Source organism: Quercus suber, unplaced genomic scaffold (assembly GCF_002906115.3).
Source record: "Quercus suber isolate HL8 unplaced genomic scaffold, Cork oak 2.0 scaffold_2, whole genome shotgun sequence".
Classification (NCBI taxonomy): domain Eukaryota; kingdom Viridiplantae; phylum Streptophyta; class Magnoliopsida; order Fagales; family Fagaceae; genus Quercus; species Quercus suber.
The window spans coordinates 3,508,287-3,528,735 of NW_027069469.1; the positions used below are offsets into that span (position 1 = coordinate 3,508,287).

Here is a 20,449-nt window from a genome sequence, read left to right on the forward strand (position 1 = left end):
ATATAATATGACCAATCCTTGATTATAAATCCAAGATGTGTAATACAAAACACAAAAAACTTTTTGGTTTAAAAAAATTTATGACCAAAGACAAAAGCACACATTATGCTAAATGAACAATGCAAAACTATGCATGATAGTGCTTACTAAGCTATAAAGGGTACGCAAACAATAAATATCAATTTATTAATTAACCCTTGAGTACATGTACAAACTAGAACATACTCACAAAATCAGAAAAAGCTTAGCACTTATATAACACATACTATTCAAGTTTCTCCACAATGTCAAGTATGTTCTAAGTCAAGAGAGAGATATCATAACTCATGTAACCCTCAAAAAGAAAAAACTAGACACAAAATAAAATATTTTTGTATTTTTGAAATTTTCAATGTTTTTGGATTTTTTTTTTTTAAATAAAAACAACCTAAAAAACAAAACAACCAAAAACAGAAACAAAACTTGTCCACAAATAATTGAAAGCATTAAATCAGGGACAAGTCAGCAACACTTACCTTAGAGAATCTTTTCTCACCCATTTAGCACGAGTCTTCAGCTTTGTAGGTGAAAATCCATGAGAAGCAGAGTGTATTTGAGGAATTACACCAATCTTCTGAAAAAGACTAAAATCCTGCAAATTTCTTTCACAAGCTAACAAGCTCAAAATTTTCAAAAGAATATGAAACAATTTATATGGACTTATGGCAGAAGAAATATCATCACATATCCTAGATTGAAACAAAGAATGCTTAATTTTCAATTTATGACAATTAGGACGAATGTGACCACGAACACCACAAAAGTGGCAAACAGGAACAAATTTAGGAATATCAGTATTCCTAACAGCAAATCTAGTCTCAGATTTTGGTTTTTGCCTCAACAAAGAACAGTTTGGTCTAATATACCAACAACACCACAAAGGTGACAGGTAAGCACAAAAAAAAGATTTATTATGCTCTCTAACAGTAGGTTTAGACTTAGGTTTAGAAACTTCAGCGTCAACATCAGAACTTTTACCTTTGTCTAACCTAGCAAAATAAGCATTTTCTTTATTATTCTTCTTAAAAGGAGGGATATAAACTTTCTTAGTTTTAGGCTTAAGAGAAACAGAAACACTTCTGTTATCAACAACAGGCTTGGTACTAGTCAAATTTTCAATTTTAGCTTTAGATTCAACTAACTCTTGTTCCAAGCTTTTCATCTTCTCATCTTGAGAGGAAATTTGATTTCTCAAAAATTCATTCTTTTTATTAGACTCATCTAATCTAACAATCAATTCCTCTTTTTCAAGATTAGCCAATTTTAACTCTTCCTTGAATTTCTTAGAAATTTTCAAAGATTTAGATAATTCCTTACGAAGAGTTTCAAAAACATCAAAAAAAATTAACAGAAACAATAGTGTCCTTTTTATTCAAAACATCACAAACATGAGCAAAAAGACACTTCAAATTATCCATGACAACAGGGGTTAAGGATCAGCTCTTAGATCAAAAGATCTACAACAAAAAGCTATCCACTCTGATACCACTTATTAGAAGTTTAGACCCCTTAAACCAACCAGATTAATCTAATTAATTAGTCAAGTGATTAACTTAGTCAATTTATGCAAATCTAGGTTATCACAAACATACAATCATATCAAAAGTATAAAGTAGCGGAAATATAAATAACACAATGATATGATCACCCAGGCAAACCAAACCGGTAAAAAACCTGAGGAGGATTTGATCTAGCTATCCTCAAGGTAAACCTGAATCCACTATGCAAAAGAATCGAAGTTCATACAAAAGGACTTACAAGCTCCCCGCTTGACTTCCTAATGCTACCCACCAGTAGAACTTACTGACACGACCACGTGCAAGCTCCGAATCCACGGACTCCTTCTTTCTTGGATTCTCTAATCAGCTACAAGCACCCACGCTTGTTATTCTTTAAGCTCCAATGGCAGCAACCGAGTTGATCATCAAGATGTTAAAATAATCTCTACCTTGAAAACCCTAAACTTTGTGTAAAGGAAAGCTTCTCTAGATCTCACAAGAGATTTACACAAAACAGAAAAGTATGAGCAACAACATAACAGGAGCAACTCTAAAAACGTGGCTAGGGTTTTGCCTTTTATACCTAGAGTAAAAACAGAAAACCTAAAACGTTTAATGAGTTAGGGCGGAGTTGAAAAATTCTGCAAAAAAGCATTCTGCTCGAGATTCGATCGATCGAGTCTTTCTTTCGATCGATCACTCGATCGATCGAGCCAGGTCGAAATGCACCAATGCATCTGCAGCCTCTCGATTCCAACTTTACATAAAATATATAACTTTGAGCAAGCCTAAACAAGACTAAACATATTGTTTTGATCATGGTTTGCCAACATTACATATTAGAGTTCTAAATACATAAATTCCTAAATCTTTAGAACCTAACACTTTCCTCTCAAAACTTAAAAATATATAAAAGAATAAGAGAAAACAAGATCAAAAAGTGAGGGTTTATATAAAAATTATGAACAAACATTACATATCAGATTTTGATCATCCTATATATATGCGAACTAGCTTTCAAATTTTAGTCTAAATCATGAAGTTGCTTTATAGGCTTGTCGTGGATTCCAAGTTGGGACCATGTGACAACTTCCAATAACTCTTCCAAAGTTCCATACAGACCATACCCACGTAGTCATATGCATAAAAATCAGTAATTCAATTGTCCACAATTTCAGAGTCTGAGAGAAAACGAAAGAGAGACCTAGAAGAGCAATAAAATAGTCAGAATAGCAAGCCATCTTAGCTTTCCTTTGATGCATGTCTGATACTAGCTTGACCTCCCCAACTATTCCCCAGTTATCTGCTCAACAAAGAACAGACCAATATAAATCACCAAAGAAGAACTTGTGGACTAAAAAGATAGAATATATATACAAATCATCATTTGTTTTAAACGTTTAAACTACTATGAAATCCATGAATCTAATAGCTTCTATGGTGATGGTAATATTTGTTCATAATTTTTACAAAAAACTTCACTTTTTGATCTTGTTTTTTCTCTTTTTTTTTTTAATTATTTTTTATGGCTTTTTATGTTTTGAGATGAGAGAGACATAAAAGAAAGCAAAAATACAAATTTAGCCTCATTTTTAATAGAAGTGGGTAACGGAATCCTAATTGAGCTAATCTCAAGTTGGTAAAATGTCAAATTTCAAACCACGAGTAGGCAACTTAAATTTTGATCAAACCACAGATAGGTAAGTTGTAATTAGCCCTAAAAAATAACACCATTTATATTAATTGCATTTATTAACACAATCATATACTTGAATTTAATTAAGAAGGCTAAGGTATAACTATATTTTATTTTATTTTATAGTGTTATTAAGGATACTATAAAATTTACAACAAAAACCTTATAAATAAACTGATGATAACCAAACAGATAAATAATTCAAACATTTATTAATTAAAGTATTTAAGTTGCCTAAAGTGGCCAAGTATATTTTTAGATACATTAATTTATAAGTTTTTGTATCATAACTTCATCATTTTTCTTTTTACTTCCTTTCCCCCACTAAGTGAATTACGTAATTGAGTGCGTCATAACATGAAACACAAAATTAAAAACCATTGCTTTACATTTTAATGATGAACAAGTAATAACTATTCACATATAAAATGTGTGGGCCACTTTTCCTGTAGACTACGATCACTACAAACTAAAGTAGCACACTTTTTCTCTGTAAATCAACCTTAAATAGTTGCTTAGTGTTGAATCTAATTACTGAACTGCCTCATCATTCTTATCAAAAACATTCTCTCTAACTATGCAGTTTCTTCTGCTAGCGATTTTCATTTTCCTCGTCTCGTTTTTCTTAAAATTCTTACATTCAATCATGTGGGTTCCATGGAAAATCCAAGCCCATTTCCGCAAACAAGGCATACGAGGCCCCGGCTACCGTTTGATCTTTGGAAACACGGCTGAGATTCGCCGTATGTACGCCGAAGCTCAGTCAAAGTCGATGTCTTTGGACCACGACATAATTCACCGTGTAGTTCCTTTCTACTACGAGTGGTCAGCTCTGTACGAGAAGTCGTTTCGGTGCTGGTTCGGAACAAAGCCCAGGTTGGCTATAGCCGATCCAGATATGATCAAGGAGGCACTTTTGAATACGGGTTTGTCGTTTGAAAAAATGAGGTACGACCCTTTGTCTGCGCTGTTCTTTGGATCAGGATTACCTGCGCTGAAGGGGGAGAGATGGGCACACCGTCGCAGGATCTTGAACCAGGTTTTTAAGATAGAGACTGTTAAGGTACGTAATATAAATACTCTTCCTTTCGAGCTACTCAAAAATATTATAAGTTTATTACTTGTCCCACTTCGACGTGGTGAACTCAAAATTCAATAGACTTAAAAAAGAACGTACAAAAAACTCTGAAATCCTTTACTTCATAGATATCTCTCATAATAAGTGAAATATTTTGACCATCAAGTTTAGCCATCACTCCCTTTTATATATATATATATATCTGCTTTTAGTTTCTATATGATTTTTTATTAATCCGTGTGACCGTGTCTTATAATAGTTTGGGTAAACTTTTTTTATATAAATATTAAAGTTTTGGGTATATTTTATTTAAACATTAAACTTTTAAAATATTTCATTTAAACCTCAAAATTTTATTTAAAAGATAAATGTTTCATTTAAACCAAATAGCTTCAAATAGTTTTATACTATTATAAAAATTTTATAGTTTTGGGTAAGTTTTATTTAAACCTCAAAATTTGAAAATAAATTTCATTTAAATCACCTAATCATGTGATGTTTAATAGTTGTTAATACAAATGTAAATGAAACGCTTTAGGATCTTTAAAATCTAAATGAAATAATTTGAAAGTTTACGATTTAAATAAAACATGACCAACATTCTAAGGTTTAAAAAATAATTTACCCTAATAGTTTATGTGAGAATTAATACATCATAAAAATTGTATAAACCAGAACTGGCTATAAATTGACTAATTAAGATGTATTGATTCTGCATTAGTTCATTAGATATATATAAAGGCAAAGGTGTAAACATACAATGAGAATCACTTGGGCAAGTTCAAATAAAAAATTTATTAAATCTATGACCAATCACCCCAAGTGTCAAAATGGTGTCATAGGCTTGGATTCCAGAAATTGTGGCTAGTACCGGGAAGATGCTCCAAGAATGGGAGAAAGAAAGAGGAGGGAGAGATGAATTCGAGATTGATGTGCACAAAGATGTTCATCTCCTTTCTGCAGACGTTATATCTAGAACTGCATTTGGAAGCAGTTTTGAGGAGGGGAAGAGAATTTTTAAGTTACAAGAGCAGCAATTGCACCTTGTCTCTCAATCTATGAGAAGTGTCTATATTCCTGGTTTCAGGTGAACATATTTATGACTCTCATATTCTTACTTGCAATTCCGACTTTCAAATTGTGGACATCTGCGTTTGGACATAATTTTTTATTAATTGCTTATTTGTTGAAAGTTAAACAAAGCGAAGCTTTAAAAGCTATACATAAACAAAGAAACTAAAAGTTAAAAGAAAAATCTAAAGGGAATCATATTAGTATTTGGAGCTCTTTGAGTACTTGACTAATTTCTCGGATATGTTTCTTTTGCCTTCTTAATTGCTTTTTGTATCTATATATAAAGGAATGATTTTTGCATGTCAGTCTTCTTTAGATGAATTGGAATCTTATAGTGTTTTCAAAAGAGGCATTTTGGATTTGAATCTCTCTGCCACCTAAAATGTATATAAAAAATGATTTTTTTTTTTTTTTTTTTTTGCCTCGTACTTTCTCAGGTTTTTGCCTACAAAGAATAATAGAGAGATGTGGAGACTGGAAAAGGAAACACGAAAATCTATTCAAATGGTGATCAAGAACAATAGCAAAGTGAGAGAAAATTCAAGAAATTTACTCGGTTTGTTAATGTCTTCTCATAAGAATCATAACGGTGATGAAGAAAAATTGGAGGAGGACGGAATTATAGATGAATGTAAGACCATCTACTTTGCAGGAAAGGAATCAAGTGCCAATCTTTTGACTTGGGCACTCATCCTTCTAGCACAGCATCAAGAGTGGCAAACTAAGGCACGGGAAGAAGTTTTCCGCATTTGTGGACACAATGAGCATCCAACTGCTGAGAATTTAAGCTACTTTAAGATAGTAAGTTAAATTTCTCACTGAGTTGCATATATTCAAATTAAAACATTAATTGCCGGTCAGAAGAGTTTTGACTCTTTTTTATACAAATTTTGCCTGAACATTTCAAAACTATAAATGAGTAAGTTTCCATTTCATTGATAATGTACCAGAATGTGTGTGCGCTTTAGAACATGGTTGGGACTCATAGTTGTTGGTAATTTTGGCTTACCGTTTGCACAACATGATGTTAATTTTTATGCTCACGTTTGTATTCTCTCTGGTATCACAGCCATTAACTTTTTCTATAAATATTAACCAACCCCCAGTAATGACTACGTACTATATTGTCTTGGCTTATTTGGCAATCCAAGCAATAACGGAGTCAATAAGAATGAACTTAGTTGGCTTGTTTTTGTAATATTCATGTGTCAATGGTATGGTTGGTCTAAGTAGTATATATAGTCTCATTTTGGATTATAATCCTTAAAAGTAGGGATGGCAATAGGGCGGGGCAGGGTTGGAGAATGGGATCTCCGTCCCCGCCATGCATGGTTGTTGCCCTTCCCTGTCCCTGCCCCGCCCTGGGGTGCAGGGCAAACTTCCTTGCCCCATCCCCTCACCTTGGGGCCCTACAGGGACCTGNAAAAAAAAAAAAAAAAAAAAAAAAAAAAAAAACCTATTGCCTATTGGAAGTCTGGAAGGACTATGTAACGTGACAAGCCTTTTTTCCTTTCAACTGTGCTTCTTCAATAACTCTAAACAAAAATACCAATTTTAGATAGAAAAAAAGAACCAAAATTTAAATTGAAAAAAACTAATTTAAGAAACACGAAAACAAAAGGAATATAGTAAAAGAGATGAACCTTGAAAAACACGTATGAACTATAGAGAAGAGAGATGGGTCAGAGGCAACAATAGCAATAGGGTTTTAGAATAAAAAATGTTTTATCTCATATCTTGTCCTCATGTGTTTCACTTTAAATATTAGTGATTTGGGGTTTACTAAATTTCCAATTATAGTCCTTATTAGTGCGGAGTGGGGATGGGGCGGGTTGGGGATAAAAACACTAAATCCATCCCTGCCCCGCCCCGCCTCAGGGTGCGGGAACAAAATATTGCCCCATTCCTGCCCCCACCACATTTGTAGGGCAGGAAAAACCCGCACGGGGCGAGGTGGGGCAAAGAGGGTCAAGCACTTATAAAGCATGAGTGGAGTGCATTTCTTGCCGATGTGGGACTAAGTCTAAGTGCAATGCTTGCTTGCCCACGTCGCTCGAAAACAAAACCGTGCGGGCTTTGCTTCCCAAAACGGATAAACAGTTTGTACGGGAAATCTCCCTACAAGTACAAGTCTCATCAAGATATATTTGTTTCATGTACTATAAATATTTTTAAGCAATTAACTTTATTTATCTTCCATTAAATAAATGTCAAACCACGTTTTTCATATCCTTCAGTTTTTACTTTATTGTTTCTTGCTCTCTTTTTTACAGGTAAGCATGATACTTAATGAAACACTTCGTCTCTACCCTCCACCTCTTTTGCTAGCGAGGGAAACATCCAAAAGAGTTATGCTAGGGAAGCTTGATATTCCTATTGGTACACAGCTCTATTTGATCATGACCATCGTCCATCATGATACTGAGATATGGGGAAAAGATGCACATAAATTCAACCCATTGAGGTTTTCTGAGCCTCGAAATCATTTAGCCTCATATTTTCCATTTGGATTAGGCCCCAAAATCTGTGTAGGTCAAAATTTAGCCACGGTTGAGACGAAGGTAGCTTTAGCTATGATCATTCAGAAATATTCTTTTGTATTGTCACCAACATATGTCCATGCACCGATGATGACTTTAAGTTTACATCCTCAACATGGTGCACAACTCGTATTTAAGAGGATAATTAATTGAGGGTTTGCATCCTCAGCTTGTGTATCATGCAATTTAATTATGTTCATGGTCCAATTGTTTGGAGATGTATTGTTTTAAATATACAAAAAAATGATATGTGGATTTAAGTTTGTTCAACTAATAAAATCTTTTGTTATCGAATAAGGTAGTAAGTATTGAATTTTGCATATACCATTGCATAAGACAAATATATTATGGTGGATAAGAGTTTGTATTTGATCAAATTTTATTTTCTCATTAGAAAAACTCCTTAATTGGTGTTTTCAAATCGTTCATATATCAATGTCCTCATCATGTTATAATGGACATGAATAGTTTGCTCGTACATGTAGGGTCCTAAACACTTCCTGATCTTTGTCAAAGGACTTCGGCTTATCGAGCTACTTCAATGTCATGGTATATATTGAAAAATAGAAACCCTAAAAAGGCTTAAGACTCATCTCCTCAGCTCAGAAGTCCTTTTGTTTCTCTTAATAATATGAAAAATAATGCTAATGAGGTTATAAATGAATGACTTTAATTGGATTTTATGGAAAATAAAAAAGTCTTTATCATTTAGAGAAGTTCATTATGGATGGTGCTATATATGTACATCTATATAATCTTTTATATGTTGTATATATGATCAATAATTTTTTTATTATATAAATAATATATTGTAGTTATTATTTTATAGATAAAGTTCTCCTTAAAATTGGAGAAGAGTTCAACACATTATTATATATGCCGATTAAAATGGATCCATAAAACCTAAGATATAGAAACTGTTGTTTTAGTGATTAGGTTTCTTGATGTAGTTTTTGAGAGAGAGAAAAACTGTACTGCCACACTTTGTATTTTTTTATTTGAAAATAGTGAAATTTCAGTAATTTCTGTAATTTCGTGGACGTAGACAAATTGTCGAGCTACGTAAATATTGTCTTATGCACATGATTTTTTTTTTCTTTGGTGTGCGTTTTTCCCTATTTTATTTCTCAGAAAATTTAGGAATTTCATGTTAATTCTCTCCCGGTAAGATAAGAGAAGTATTTGAATAGTATTTTCAAGATGATTCTTTAACAAGTGGAGATATAGGGCATGCATGTCTGGCACATGGTCTCTCTCAGCCATGCATGTCTGCCAATTATACTCCCAAATAAAACTGTGACTGATGACTCACCGAGTTCTAGGCTTCTTGGATAGAGTGTAAGCAAAATTTTACAATATATTTTGTCATCAACACCCTCTACAACATGCACCTTTACAACTACACCATTCTTTTCTTTTTTTTTCATTTCACCATGTATCTTCTTTTCATTGTTTTTGCGATTTTCTTAGTTATAGTTCTGAAATTCGTATACTCATTCATATGGGTCCCATGGAAAATTGAAAATCACTTCCGAAATCAAGGCATTAGAGGCCCTGGCTACCGTCTGATCTTCGGGAACACAGCTGAGACCAAACGGTTGTATGCTAAAGCTGTATCAAAGCCAATTTCGTTTGAACACCATGATGTCCTTCATCGTGTGATTCCTTTTTACTACAGGTGGTCTATCATGTACGGGAAAACTTTCCTGCACTGGTTCGGGTCAAAACCAAGGCTGGCGATATCCGACCCGGACATGATTAAGGAAGTTCTTGCCAACTCAGATGGATCTTTTGAAAAGATTAGGCTGAACCCCTTGGCTAAGCTGCTCTTTGGGAAAGGACTTGTTGTGCTTAGTGGTCAAGAATGGGCTATCCATAGAAGGATTGCAAACCGGGCCTTTAACATGGAGCGGGTTAAGGTGACCTCTCTTTATTCTTCCGACCTAAAATGATAAAATTTAGATACCGCCCATTAGGCATATTCAGTTTTTCAATTGAATTCAAATATGTTGTTAGAAATTTAATTATCATTGAAAAAGATAACAATATTTGTGACTTACGAGTGAATGCAACAAATTGAGAAACCTTATATGCTGCATTTAAAGTACTTTATTAAAGTTTTAGTGTTTTACTCTTTTATCCATCCAAAAAAGAGATTGAGATCTCACCATTTTATAAACACTCTTCACCTCATTTTTATAAAAAAAAGTATGATATAGTCACAAGACAGAATAAAGAAGTAAATAAATAATAATAATAATAATAATAATAAAAACTGCCCTTCTCAAATTGATGTAACTATCGAATTTTCAATATAATTTTTTTTTATATAGAATTAAAAAAAATGATATTTTACTTTTAGCTTGAAATTGACCGGTTAATTTATAGAAGTAGAAATCTTGATATAATAATAAAAAACAATTATCATGGAATAAACATCATAGATTAAAATTTTAAAATTTTATTGTATTTATTCATGAAATTTTATTTTTATTTTTTACTTGTTTCTCAAATAGAGGAAAATTGTCATTAGACCTTTTTTTGGGGGGCTGAATTATTAAACATGTCAGTAGTGACCAATCTTACCTCATGCCTATTCTTTTAACCACTCACAGAGTTGGGTACCAGAAATTGTGAATAGTACTGCAAATATGCTCAATAAGTGGGACAACAATAGAGGAGGGATAGACGAGTTTGAAATGGAAATGCACAAAGAGATTCATGAACTGTCAGCAGATATCATATCAAGAACAGCTTTTGGAAGCAGCTATGAAGAGGGAAAGCGCATTTTCAGCTTACAAGAGCAGCAAATACATCTTTTCCTTCAGACATTCACAAGAGTATACATTCCTGGGTTTAGGTAACATATTATTAAAGTTACGATACAATATATATATACCTAAAAATATATTACACGATATAAAGGATAGGTTATCTTTTTATGGATTTTCTAACATTACAATATTGCTTAATCTTCACATGACATTTTATTGTTCAGATTGGATTGGTCTTATTAAGTATTATATACAAGTGTGTGTTTTATCCATGCACAATTAATGTATAATTTGTATATAATACATTGCTCTAAAGTTCAACCAATAAGTCTAGATGCATATCAAATTGTGAAATTTTTGTGTGTCAATAACTTTGTTGTAGTTGTAGATCTACTCATGAATTGAAATATTTGTTCTATCACTGCAACTTCTTTTTTTATTGGTTGTGATATGTCATATACAAGTACGAGTATTGTTAGAGATACAAATTTTTTTTACAAAAAATTTTACAAATTGTTGATGCGGTGAGTGGTTATTGATAAATAAAAAAGTGATGTTAATGGTGAGTTTAGATGAAAACCAATAAAAAGTAAGCCACATTACCAATTTGTAAAAATGTTATAAAATATTTTGTGGTGATAGCATTACTAGTAAAAATACCATGTTTTGTGCATGAAAACTATGACTTTTTGTCTGTTCCATTATTTTGTGATTGCCTACCAAAGTATAAACGGCGAATTCTATTAAGGAAGCAATAATAATAATAATAATAATAGTAATTAATGCGATTTTGACACATCTTGGAAATATCTTTTAAGGTAATAATCGCCTCCACTTTTTTTTTTTTTTTTTTTTGAGAAGAAGAAGAATACTTAAAAGAATTTGATATGGAGTTTAAGAAATTCATCTCCATAATACAACAAATCAATAACTACAAACAACATTAATTTTGAAGGTTCTTTCAAAGAGTATATCTTATAAAAACTATGTATTTAAGTAAAACAATGAAAGAAATGAAAGTTACTGGGCTTATGATTGAATGTATCTTATCTTATTATAACAAAATAAAAAATCACCATCCAAAAGTTTTGCACGCGGTGTGTATGGTATAGAGCCACATTTCCATATATTCTCCTAATTAATTATTTTATTTGTTGATGTTTGTTATAGGTCCAGATGATTTTTCAATTATATATTTGGCTTCTTATGAAATGCATAGGTTTTTGCCTACTAAGACGAACAGAGAAAGGTGGAGACTAGATAAGGAAACTCGTGACTCTATAAGGATGTTGATTGAGACAAACAAAAATGCAAGTGAAGATTCTAGAAATTTGCTTGGTCTATTTTTGTCTCTTATAAGAATCAAGACGGTGAAGAAGAAAAATTAGGAATTGAGGAAATCATAGATGAATGCAAGACCTTTTACTTAGTAGGAAAAGAAACAACTGCTAACCTTATAACTTGGGCAATTCTACTTTTAGCATTGCATCAGGAATGGCAAAGCAGGGCAAGGGAAGAAGTGGCTCACATCTTCGGTGACAATGGATTTCTAGTTGCAGAAAAATTAAATGACCTTAAAATTGTAAGTTCAATTTCTTACTGACTTGTTAACTTTTAAAACCTTGTCTAGAGGACTTGCAAGTTTTTTTCTTTCGGGGGAATTCAATCATATTTGTGTCAAATCAAGGAAATGTTTCTATTGATTTCACAGGGAAAATTTGTTGATTATATAGTAAGTTAATTTAAAAAGAAATAGAGTGAAGTGAAATAATTACTGAATTCTACTTGCAATGAATAGTCTCATCCTCATTTGTCTCCATTAAGCCTTAATCTTTTTTTTTTTTTTAGAAATAATTACAACATGCTCTAACCTCACAAGTTGAACCCTTCCCCCCCTAGACTCTTAAGCACTTTGTGCATGAGGAGATGTCAATTCAGCTACAAGGCTTTTGGCCTTACTCATAAGGTTTTTAAACTATAATTATTCACTGAGAATTTATTATATAGGATGGAAAAATAAAGAGGACTACCCAAAAAAAAAAAATACTTATCAATAATAAGTCCGAGGCCCATTACCCAAAAGAATAAAAAGAATATATGACTGAAAAAAAAAATGCAACTATTTCATTCTAGTGTAGGATTTATTTATTTATTTATTTATTTATTTTTTAGAATCTTCATGCTAGTGTAGTTGATATTTAAACATTAAGTTCATTTATGGAACAATCATACACCGAATTTTTAAAAGATACCATACCTTTTTATGAAGTATTTTCTTACCCTTTCACATACTTATTATTGCTTTGGCATTTTTAACAGATGAGTATGATAATCAATGAAACACTTCGATTATATCCTTCGGTTGTGTTATTGTTGAGGCAAACAAGTAAGAGGGTTAAACTAGGGAATCTTGACATTCCCATTGACACACAGCTTCATTTGGCATTGATTGCTGCTCATCATGACACTCAGATATGGGGAGAAGATGCTAATGAGTTTAACCCATTTAGATTTTTGGAGCCTCGAAAGCATTTAGCTTCTTTCTGTCCATTTGGTTTGGGTCCCCGAATCTGTGTAGGCCAAAATCTAGCTTTGTTTGAGGCCAAAATTGTATTAGCCATGATAATTCAACGTTACTCCTTTGTTGTATCTCCAACCTATGTTCATGCCCCAATGTTGCTTTTAACCTTGCAGCCTCAATTTGGTGCGCAAATACTCCTTAGGAGGCGAATTTCAAGTTGAACATTTGTTTGAGACTTTTTTTGGGATTTTTTTTCTTAATAAGAGGGGTACCCCGGTGTATTTTAATTTATATTTTTTTAGCATCTAAAGATATTTATATTTATGTTACTATTCCAATGCGTAAAAGATCATAGCATGCAAAGAAGTATTTGTTTTCTGACTAAGATCAAGTGCCATAACTTCCTCAAAAAAAAGATCGAGTGCCATAACTGTTGAAAGAAACGAATTTATTTTCTTCAAAGTTATAATGTACGTCCAATTTATACATTCTTTTTCATGAAATATATACAGTTGTGTACATTCAACTTGTATAGTTTTCATTCCTTAAAAAAAAAAAAAACACTTGTATATTTTTCATACAACTTGTATAGTTTTCATTCCTTAAAAAAAAAAAAAAAAAAAAACACTTGTATATTTTTCATGAAATGCTCACAAATGTGTAGATTGAATGTATACAATTTTTTTTTAAGAAAGGTATACAATTGTATACAATCAATGCACACAATTTTCGAAAAATGTAGATAAATCTATACATTCAATCAACACATTTTTCATTGAACATAAAAGAATTGACACAATTTTCAATGTATACCATTTTCAAAGAATGGACATAATTGTGTTATTTCAAGGAATGTACACAATTTTATTTTATGAATACAAATTTTAAGGAATGAATATAGTTGTGTATTTTCAAGGAATGTACATAATTTTATATATTTAATGTATATAATTTTCAAAGAACATACAAAAATATTATAACTCAGCATAGATTTTTTTTAAGGGAAATGCTAATGAGTGCCTTTAGTGCACTGGTTAATAATCTATTTTAGGAAAGTTTTGATACTACTTTTATGAGAAATAAAAAAAGTTGTCAAAATATTAATTACTTTTTTTTTTTTTCATTTCCCATAAAAACTTTTTTTAAATGGATTATTAACCAATACCCTTAGAGCACTCGTTAGCATTTTCATTTTTTTTAAAGAATATACACAATTTTGTACATTAAATTAAATGTACACATTTTTAAAGAAAGTACATATCTCATTACAACATACACAAATTTATTTTTTATGCATAATTTTATTCCATAAAAAATTAAAATTTTAATATTTCATTGATAACCACAATTGATCTTAAAATTTTGCAAGCATGAAAGATATGATATAATAAAAACATCAAATTCAATATTTTAAACTTTGAACCTTGAAAGGTCTCTCTTTTCTTTTTTTTTTTTCTTTTTTACGAAGAAAAGTCTCCTCAAACTACCGTAAGTTGTGTCCTTATATTATATCCATTGAAAGAACAGATCATATATTTTTTTGAATTATGCTAATATCACGTAATTAGGCATAATTTTATGTCACAACTCGTCGCATGATGAATTGTGATTGGTAAAAATGTGTCTCTATAGATTGGTAAAAATGTGTCTCTACATGGTTCATTGACATATCTTTGTTAATCACAACTCTCCATATAACAAGTTCTGGTATAAAATTGTGTCCAATTATGTAGCAGGAAGTAGTAGCACAACTCTATTTTTATTTTTTCCCGACTGCGTTCTTGCATAGTCAGCAAAACATATATTTTACGATTATATTTTTTCGACGCCTCCTCTACAATCACTTTATGCAACTCCACCTTTATTATATTTATACATTCACCTATTCACTAAACCTCTCTCTCTCTCTCTCTCTGAGATTTCATTTCACCATGCATCTTCTTTTCATTCTTCTTCTTGTGATTTTCCTTGTCATCCTCTTGAAATTCATATACTCATTCATATGGGTCCCTTGGAGAATTGAGAACCACTTCAAAAACCAAGGCATACGAGGCCCTGGTTACCGTTTGTTCTTCGGGAACACAGCTGAGATCAAACGAATGTACGCTGAAGCTCTATCAAAGCCAGTCCCGTTGGACAACCACGATGTTCTTCACCGTGTGTCTCCATTTTACTACAGGTGGTCAGCCATGTACGGGAAGACTTTCTTGTACTGGTTCGGGTCAAAACCAAGGCTTGCAATGTCTGACCCAGACATGATTAAGGAAGTTGTTATGAACTCAGATGGGTCCTTTGGAAAGATCCAGATGAACCCCTTGGCTAAGCTGCTATTTGGGGAAGGACTTGTTCAGCTTACTGGTCAGAAATGGGCTATTCATAGAAGGATCACAAACCAGGCCTTCAACATGGAGCGTGTTAAGGTGAACTTGTTCACTTTCTTGACTTTTTTTTTTAGATGTATGTATATTGATAGAATTATATGGTTAAATAGTTAAATTTATGTTTCTTAGTAGCTAAACCTTTAGGAAAAATTGATGATTTAACATGGTATCAAAATAGAGCAGGAGGTTCTGAGTTCTCTTCTGCTCTACCTTCCATTTAAAATCTCAAGCTTTGAGTCTCACCTATTAAAAGGTAGTTTGAATCCACATGTGAGATGGTGTGTTAGAATTATGTGTTTAAATGAATTAAATTCACCATTTCCCAAAAAGCTTATTCTATTGAGAGAATTGGTAATATGGAAGAATAAGATGTATGTGGGTGTGTGTATACTGTTTCTAATATGAAGACACAATAGAAGCATCTATAAAATGCATAACTTCTTCTTTTTTTCATCTAGATATTGTTTTAAGTTCAGCTTTCATATATTTTATAGTTATAATAAGATATGATTATATGAAATTTGTTAGCAAATGAATGAAAGAATAAGATCCCAATGATATAAACTTATGCAGACTTGTTAAAAATGAAGGAAATGTATAATACAGATGTGGAATTTAATCATAGCCTCTGTTTTTCTCTTCCTTAGAAAAATTCAGTGACCTCTTCCCTCTATAAAGATCATTCACATTATTTTTACAGAGAAAGTATTATATGAGTCACAAGCCAATAGGTGGCTCTCTTTTTTACCAGAGCAACATATTGAAAATTGTCATAATTGCTCTTCAAATTATCATCTAATTTTGGCTTCAAATTGTCCAATATATAGAAGGAATTTAATTGCCTCTCTCTCTTTATACTATCTGATCCTCTCAGTTGTACAGATATAGAGTCATTGCCTACAAAACCAAAAAAGACAGTTTCCTTGTATAATTTGCCCTCCACCTAAGCTGCACAAGAAATATGCCCAAAGCCAATCCTAGTGTGTGCGTGTTTGTACTTTATACCTCTGTTCCAAATATAAGAATATCATATTCAAGAGAATAAAAATTTGTATCAAAGGTGTTCGAGTATTGTGGTTCAATGGTATTGCTTAATTCTCTTTAAGAGGAAAACCCAGTTTAAAACCCCCTTAGTGACTAGGTGACTTTCTTTGATAATTTGATAGTTAGTAGATACAACAATGGAGAGAAGGGATTCGAATGTTGGTTCTCCTAAAAAGGAGAGTAGAGTATACCACTAAGGTACAAGGTTCTTGGCAAAAACCCCTTAATGATTTGTTATCCCTGTCTGGCTGTTACAAGAGATATGCACAGGACACCTAAATTATGTGCCAATTTAATTCTACAAGGTAAAAATTGAGGAAAATAGCTTTTATTTCTGGAATTGTATCGATTTTTTCCCTTTTTTAAAATAAAATTTATGAGATTGTGGAAAAAATTTGATGATGGAAAATTGTCGCTAGACTTTTATTTTTGGCTCATTCATTAGACATGTTAGCCGTGACAATATGACCTCATGCCTTATTTATTTATTTATTTATTAAATTTCTCACAGTGTTGGGTACCAGAAATTGTGGCTAGTACTGCAAAGATGTTCAATAAGTGGGATGAAAACGGAGGAGGGAGAGATGAGTTTGAGATGGATGTGCATAAAGAGCTTCATGAACTCTCAGCGGACATCATATCAAGAACAGCTTTCGGGAGCAATTATGAAGAAGGAAGGCGCATTTTCAACTTACAAGAGCAGCAAATATCTCTTTTCTCCCAGGCGATCAGAAGTGTATATATTCCTGGTTTCAGGTAACATATTGTTCCAATTTCCAAGTTCCAACCTCTAAGTGTAACTTCCTTTTTTTGGTTGTTGTGAATCTTGTGATGTATGCCATATTTAAGTATTGTGGTTTATGACTGATGACTCGTACTTTTTTGTCAATTCTATTAACTCTCTAATACCCGAAAGTGTAAACAGGAAATTCATATTACTAGCGTAGGCAATTCTTTTCCTCTGTCTTGGTTAACTATTTTCTCATTGACTGCATCCTGGCTTTCCTTATTACAATGTTATGGCTTTAATTCAATGGAACATGGGCTTCATCATTTTAAAATAGGCCAAATGTGTTTTCATAAAGTCTTTATCTTCTTATTATAGGTCCACTGATGTGTTTCAATTGATTCTTTGGTTTCTTATAAATGCATAGGTTTTTGCCTACTAAGATGAACAAAGAAAGGTGGAGACTAGATAAGGAAACTCGTGACTCTATAAGAATGCTAATTGAGAGGAACAAACATGCAAGAGAAGATTCAAGAAATCTTCTTGGTCTATTTTTGTCTTCATATAAAAATCAAGATGGTGAAGAAGAAAGATTAGGGATTGAGGAAATCATTGATGAATGCAAGACCTTTTACTTTGCAGGAAAAGAAACAACTGCTAACCTTCTAACTTGGGCAATTTTTCTTTTAGCATTGCACCAAGAGTGGCAAAGTAGAGCACGGGAAGAAGTGGTTAGCATATTCGGTGACAATGGGCTTCCTGTTGCAGAGAAATTAAACGAACTTAAAATTGTAAGTTCAATTTCTTACTTACCCTGCTTTAACAACATGGTCTAAAGGAGTTGCAATTTTCATTCATATATCAATCACATTTGTGCTAAGGGCAAGGAAAACTTTCTATTGTTATCACAGCAAAAATTTATAGCACAATCCTTCCCAGATTAACAATAATTATCCTTTTTAAAAAAAGCACTATGTAATTTCAACAATCAATTTATGTCAATTATTCCTTATTCATTCACATACTTATTATTGCTTTACATTTTTTGACAGGTGAGCATGATAATTAATGAAACACTCAGACTCTATTCTCCGGCACCAATGTTGTCAAGACAAACATGTAAGAAGGTTAAGCTAGGGGGCCTTGATGTTCCTGCTAACACACAACTCTATTTCTCCTTGACTGCGGTCCATCATGACATCGAGATATGGGGAAAAGATGCTAATGAGTTCAATCCATTTAGATTTATGGATTCTCGAAGACATTTAGCTTCTTTTTGCCCATTTGGTTTGGGTCCCAGAATCTGCGTAGGTCAAAATCTAGCTGTGGTTGAGGCCAAAATAATCTTAGCCATGATAATTCAACACTTCTCTTTTGTGGTATCACCAACCTATGTTCATGACCCAATGTTGCTTGTAACCTTGCAGCCTCGACATGGTGTCCAAATACTCATGAGGAGGAGAAGCTGAACATTTGTTTAGGACTCTTTTTTAAGAAGGGTGTGCTTCAATTTGTATGCTAAAGCTTATGTTTTATATTACTATTCATATGCATAAAAGATCATAACATGCAAAAGAAGTATCTGTTTTATGGCTAAGATCAAGTGAAGTAACCATTGAAAGAAACAATTTTAGTTTCTTCTAGGGGTTGTGGAAGCATTTTTCTTGTTGTACAAGGCACATGGTTGGTAAGCCCCTAGGGTGGGCTATGGATTTAGGGTGGTCTAGAAAGAAAAAAAATAAATAAAACAGAGAAGGATGGCAAATGAGAATAGAGGTGGAAGAGATTATCACTGACAGAAGAGGAGGATGAGGATGTCAAGTAAAAGAGGATAATATGAAGGAAACAATGAAAATAGGAAAACTCTGCATCATAGGAAAACTTTTAAAGAACAAGGCATTCCGTGCAGAGCCATTGAAGAGAACAATACATCTATGTAACTGAGGACTGAAGTAGCAGATAACAAACCAAGGTCATTTATCAAGAATCTAGTGGTGCTCTAGGGCTATGACAGGAAGATTTAGGCCTCAGCTTCTCCGAGTTAGCTTCTAAGGTCTAAAATGATCTAAAATTGTATTTCAAAAGCAAGATTTCAACTTATGCAAATTGCCACGTTAACATCTTTGAGTCAACGCAAAACATTATATAATTGTGTTTTTAAGACATGATTTCAAGGGCTAAAATCGTGTTTCCAAAACATTATTTTAGATAAAAGGCTAATTTCACAAATAATTTTTGTTTTGACAAATTCACTATTTTGCATAAATCCTAAAGACATAGGAGCGATGAAAGTAAAAATTTGTTCCTAATTTTTCTTAGACTTGGATATTTCCCCTTTTTGTCATTTTCACAAGCAACTAATATGCTTCTTAGAGACCGAGAAAGAAAATAGAGTGTACCTCACTAATAACAGCACATCCAAATCCAACATAACTCGAGCACAAAGGTATAATAGTCCGATATCCGACAACCCCCGAGTGTAGAAAACCATGCCGCACCTCCATGAATTTCTTGGTCCCTCCCAGACCACGCAATTGTACCAAAGTTATAGTTCACCAAATCTATAACCAAAAAGTGTTACCAATTTGAAGTTTCAATAATCAGCCAATCACACATAAATTCAGAAAACAAAATTGTAACCAGAAACAAAATCACAAGCTGTTTGAAATTCTGCCTAGTGAGCACAAAAAAAAAAAAAAAAAAACCAACAACAACCAGTTGGTTCGAGTTATGTTTACTACTAAGATAAATGAAGTTTTCCATCTTGTTGATCCAGTTGAAAGCCAAACTGTTCCTTGATATGCTGCTTCGCATAATTTCAACACCCTCTGTGTCTATGATCACTGATCACTAAGCAACTCCACCATTATCATACATTACCTAATCTCTCTCTCTCTCACACACACACACACACACACACACATATCACTATGTATCTTCTCTTCTAGCTGTGTTTTTTTTGTCGTACTTTTGAAACTCGTTTACTCGTTCGTAGGGGTCCCATACAGAATTGAGAAACGCTTCAAAAGACAAGGCATACGAGGCCCGGGCTACCGTCTGATCTCAGGAACACGGC

The 20,449-nt window shown here is 32.8% G+C and overlaps 3 protein-coding genes across 3 annotated transcripts; all 3 read left to right on the top strand.

Moving 5' to 3' along the window:
• Positions 1–3,760: 3,760 nt before the first annotated feature.
• Positions 3,761–8,103, top strand: LOC112003640 (cytochrome P450 734A1-like). The gene is made up of 4 exons (XM_024035849.2): positions 3,761–4,297; positions 5,155–5,399; positions 5,824–6,187; positions 7,660–8,103. Exons 1-4 carry the CDS (start codon positions 3,812–3,814, stop codon positions 8,077–8,079), a joined length of 1,515 nt encoding a protein of 504 aa, XP_023891617.2. The 5' UTR covers positions 3,761–3,811; the 3' UTR covers positions 8,080–8,103.
• A 1,202-nt stretch (positions 8,104–9,305) lies between these two features.
• Positions 9,306–13,512, top strand: LOC112003641 (cytochrome P450 734A1). Its single transcript, XM_024035850.2, is given in 5 exon segments — positions 9,306–9,845; positions 10,542–10,786; positions 11,920–12,050; positions 12,053–12,282; positions 13,020–13,512. Coding segments are annotated over 5 exon segments (1,563 nt in total). The 5' UTR covers positions 9,306–9,311; the 3' UTR covers positions 13,443–13,512.
• A 1,536-nt stretch (positions 13,513–15,048) lies between these two features.
• Positions 15,049–18,970, top strand: LOC112003639 (cytochrome P450 734A1). Its single transcript, XM_024035848.2, has 4 exons — positions 15,049–15,641; positions 17,158–17,402; positions 17,801–18,164; positions 18,426–18,970. The coding sequence occupies exons 1-4, from the start codon at positions 15,069–15,071 to the stop codon at positions 18,840–18,842; spliced, it is 1,599 nt and encodes a 532-aa protein (XP_023891616.2). The 5' UTR covers positions 15,049–15,068; the 3' UTR covers positions 18,843–18,970.
• The last annotated feature ends 1,479 nt before the right edge of the window (positions 18,971–20,449 follow it).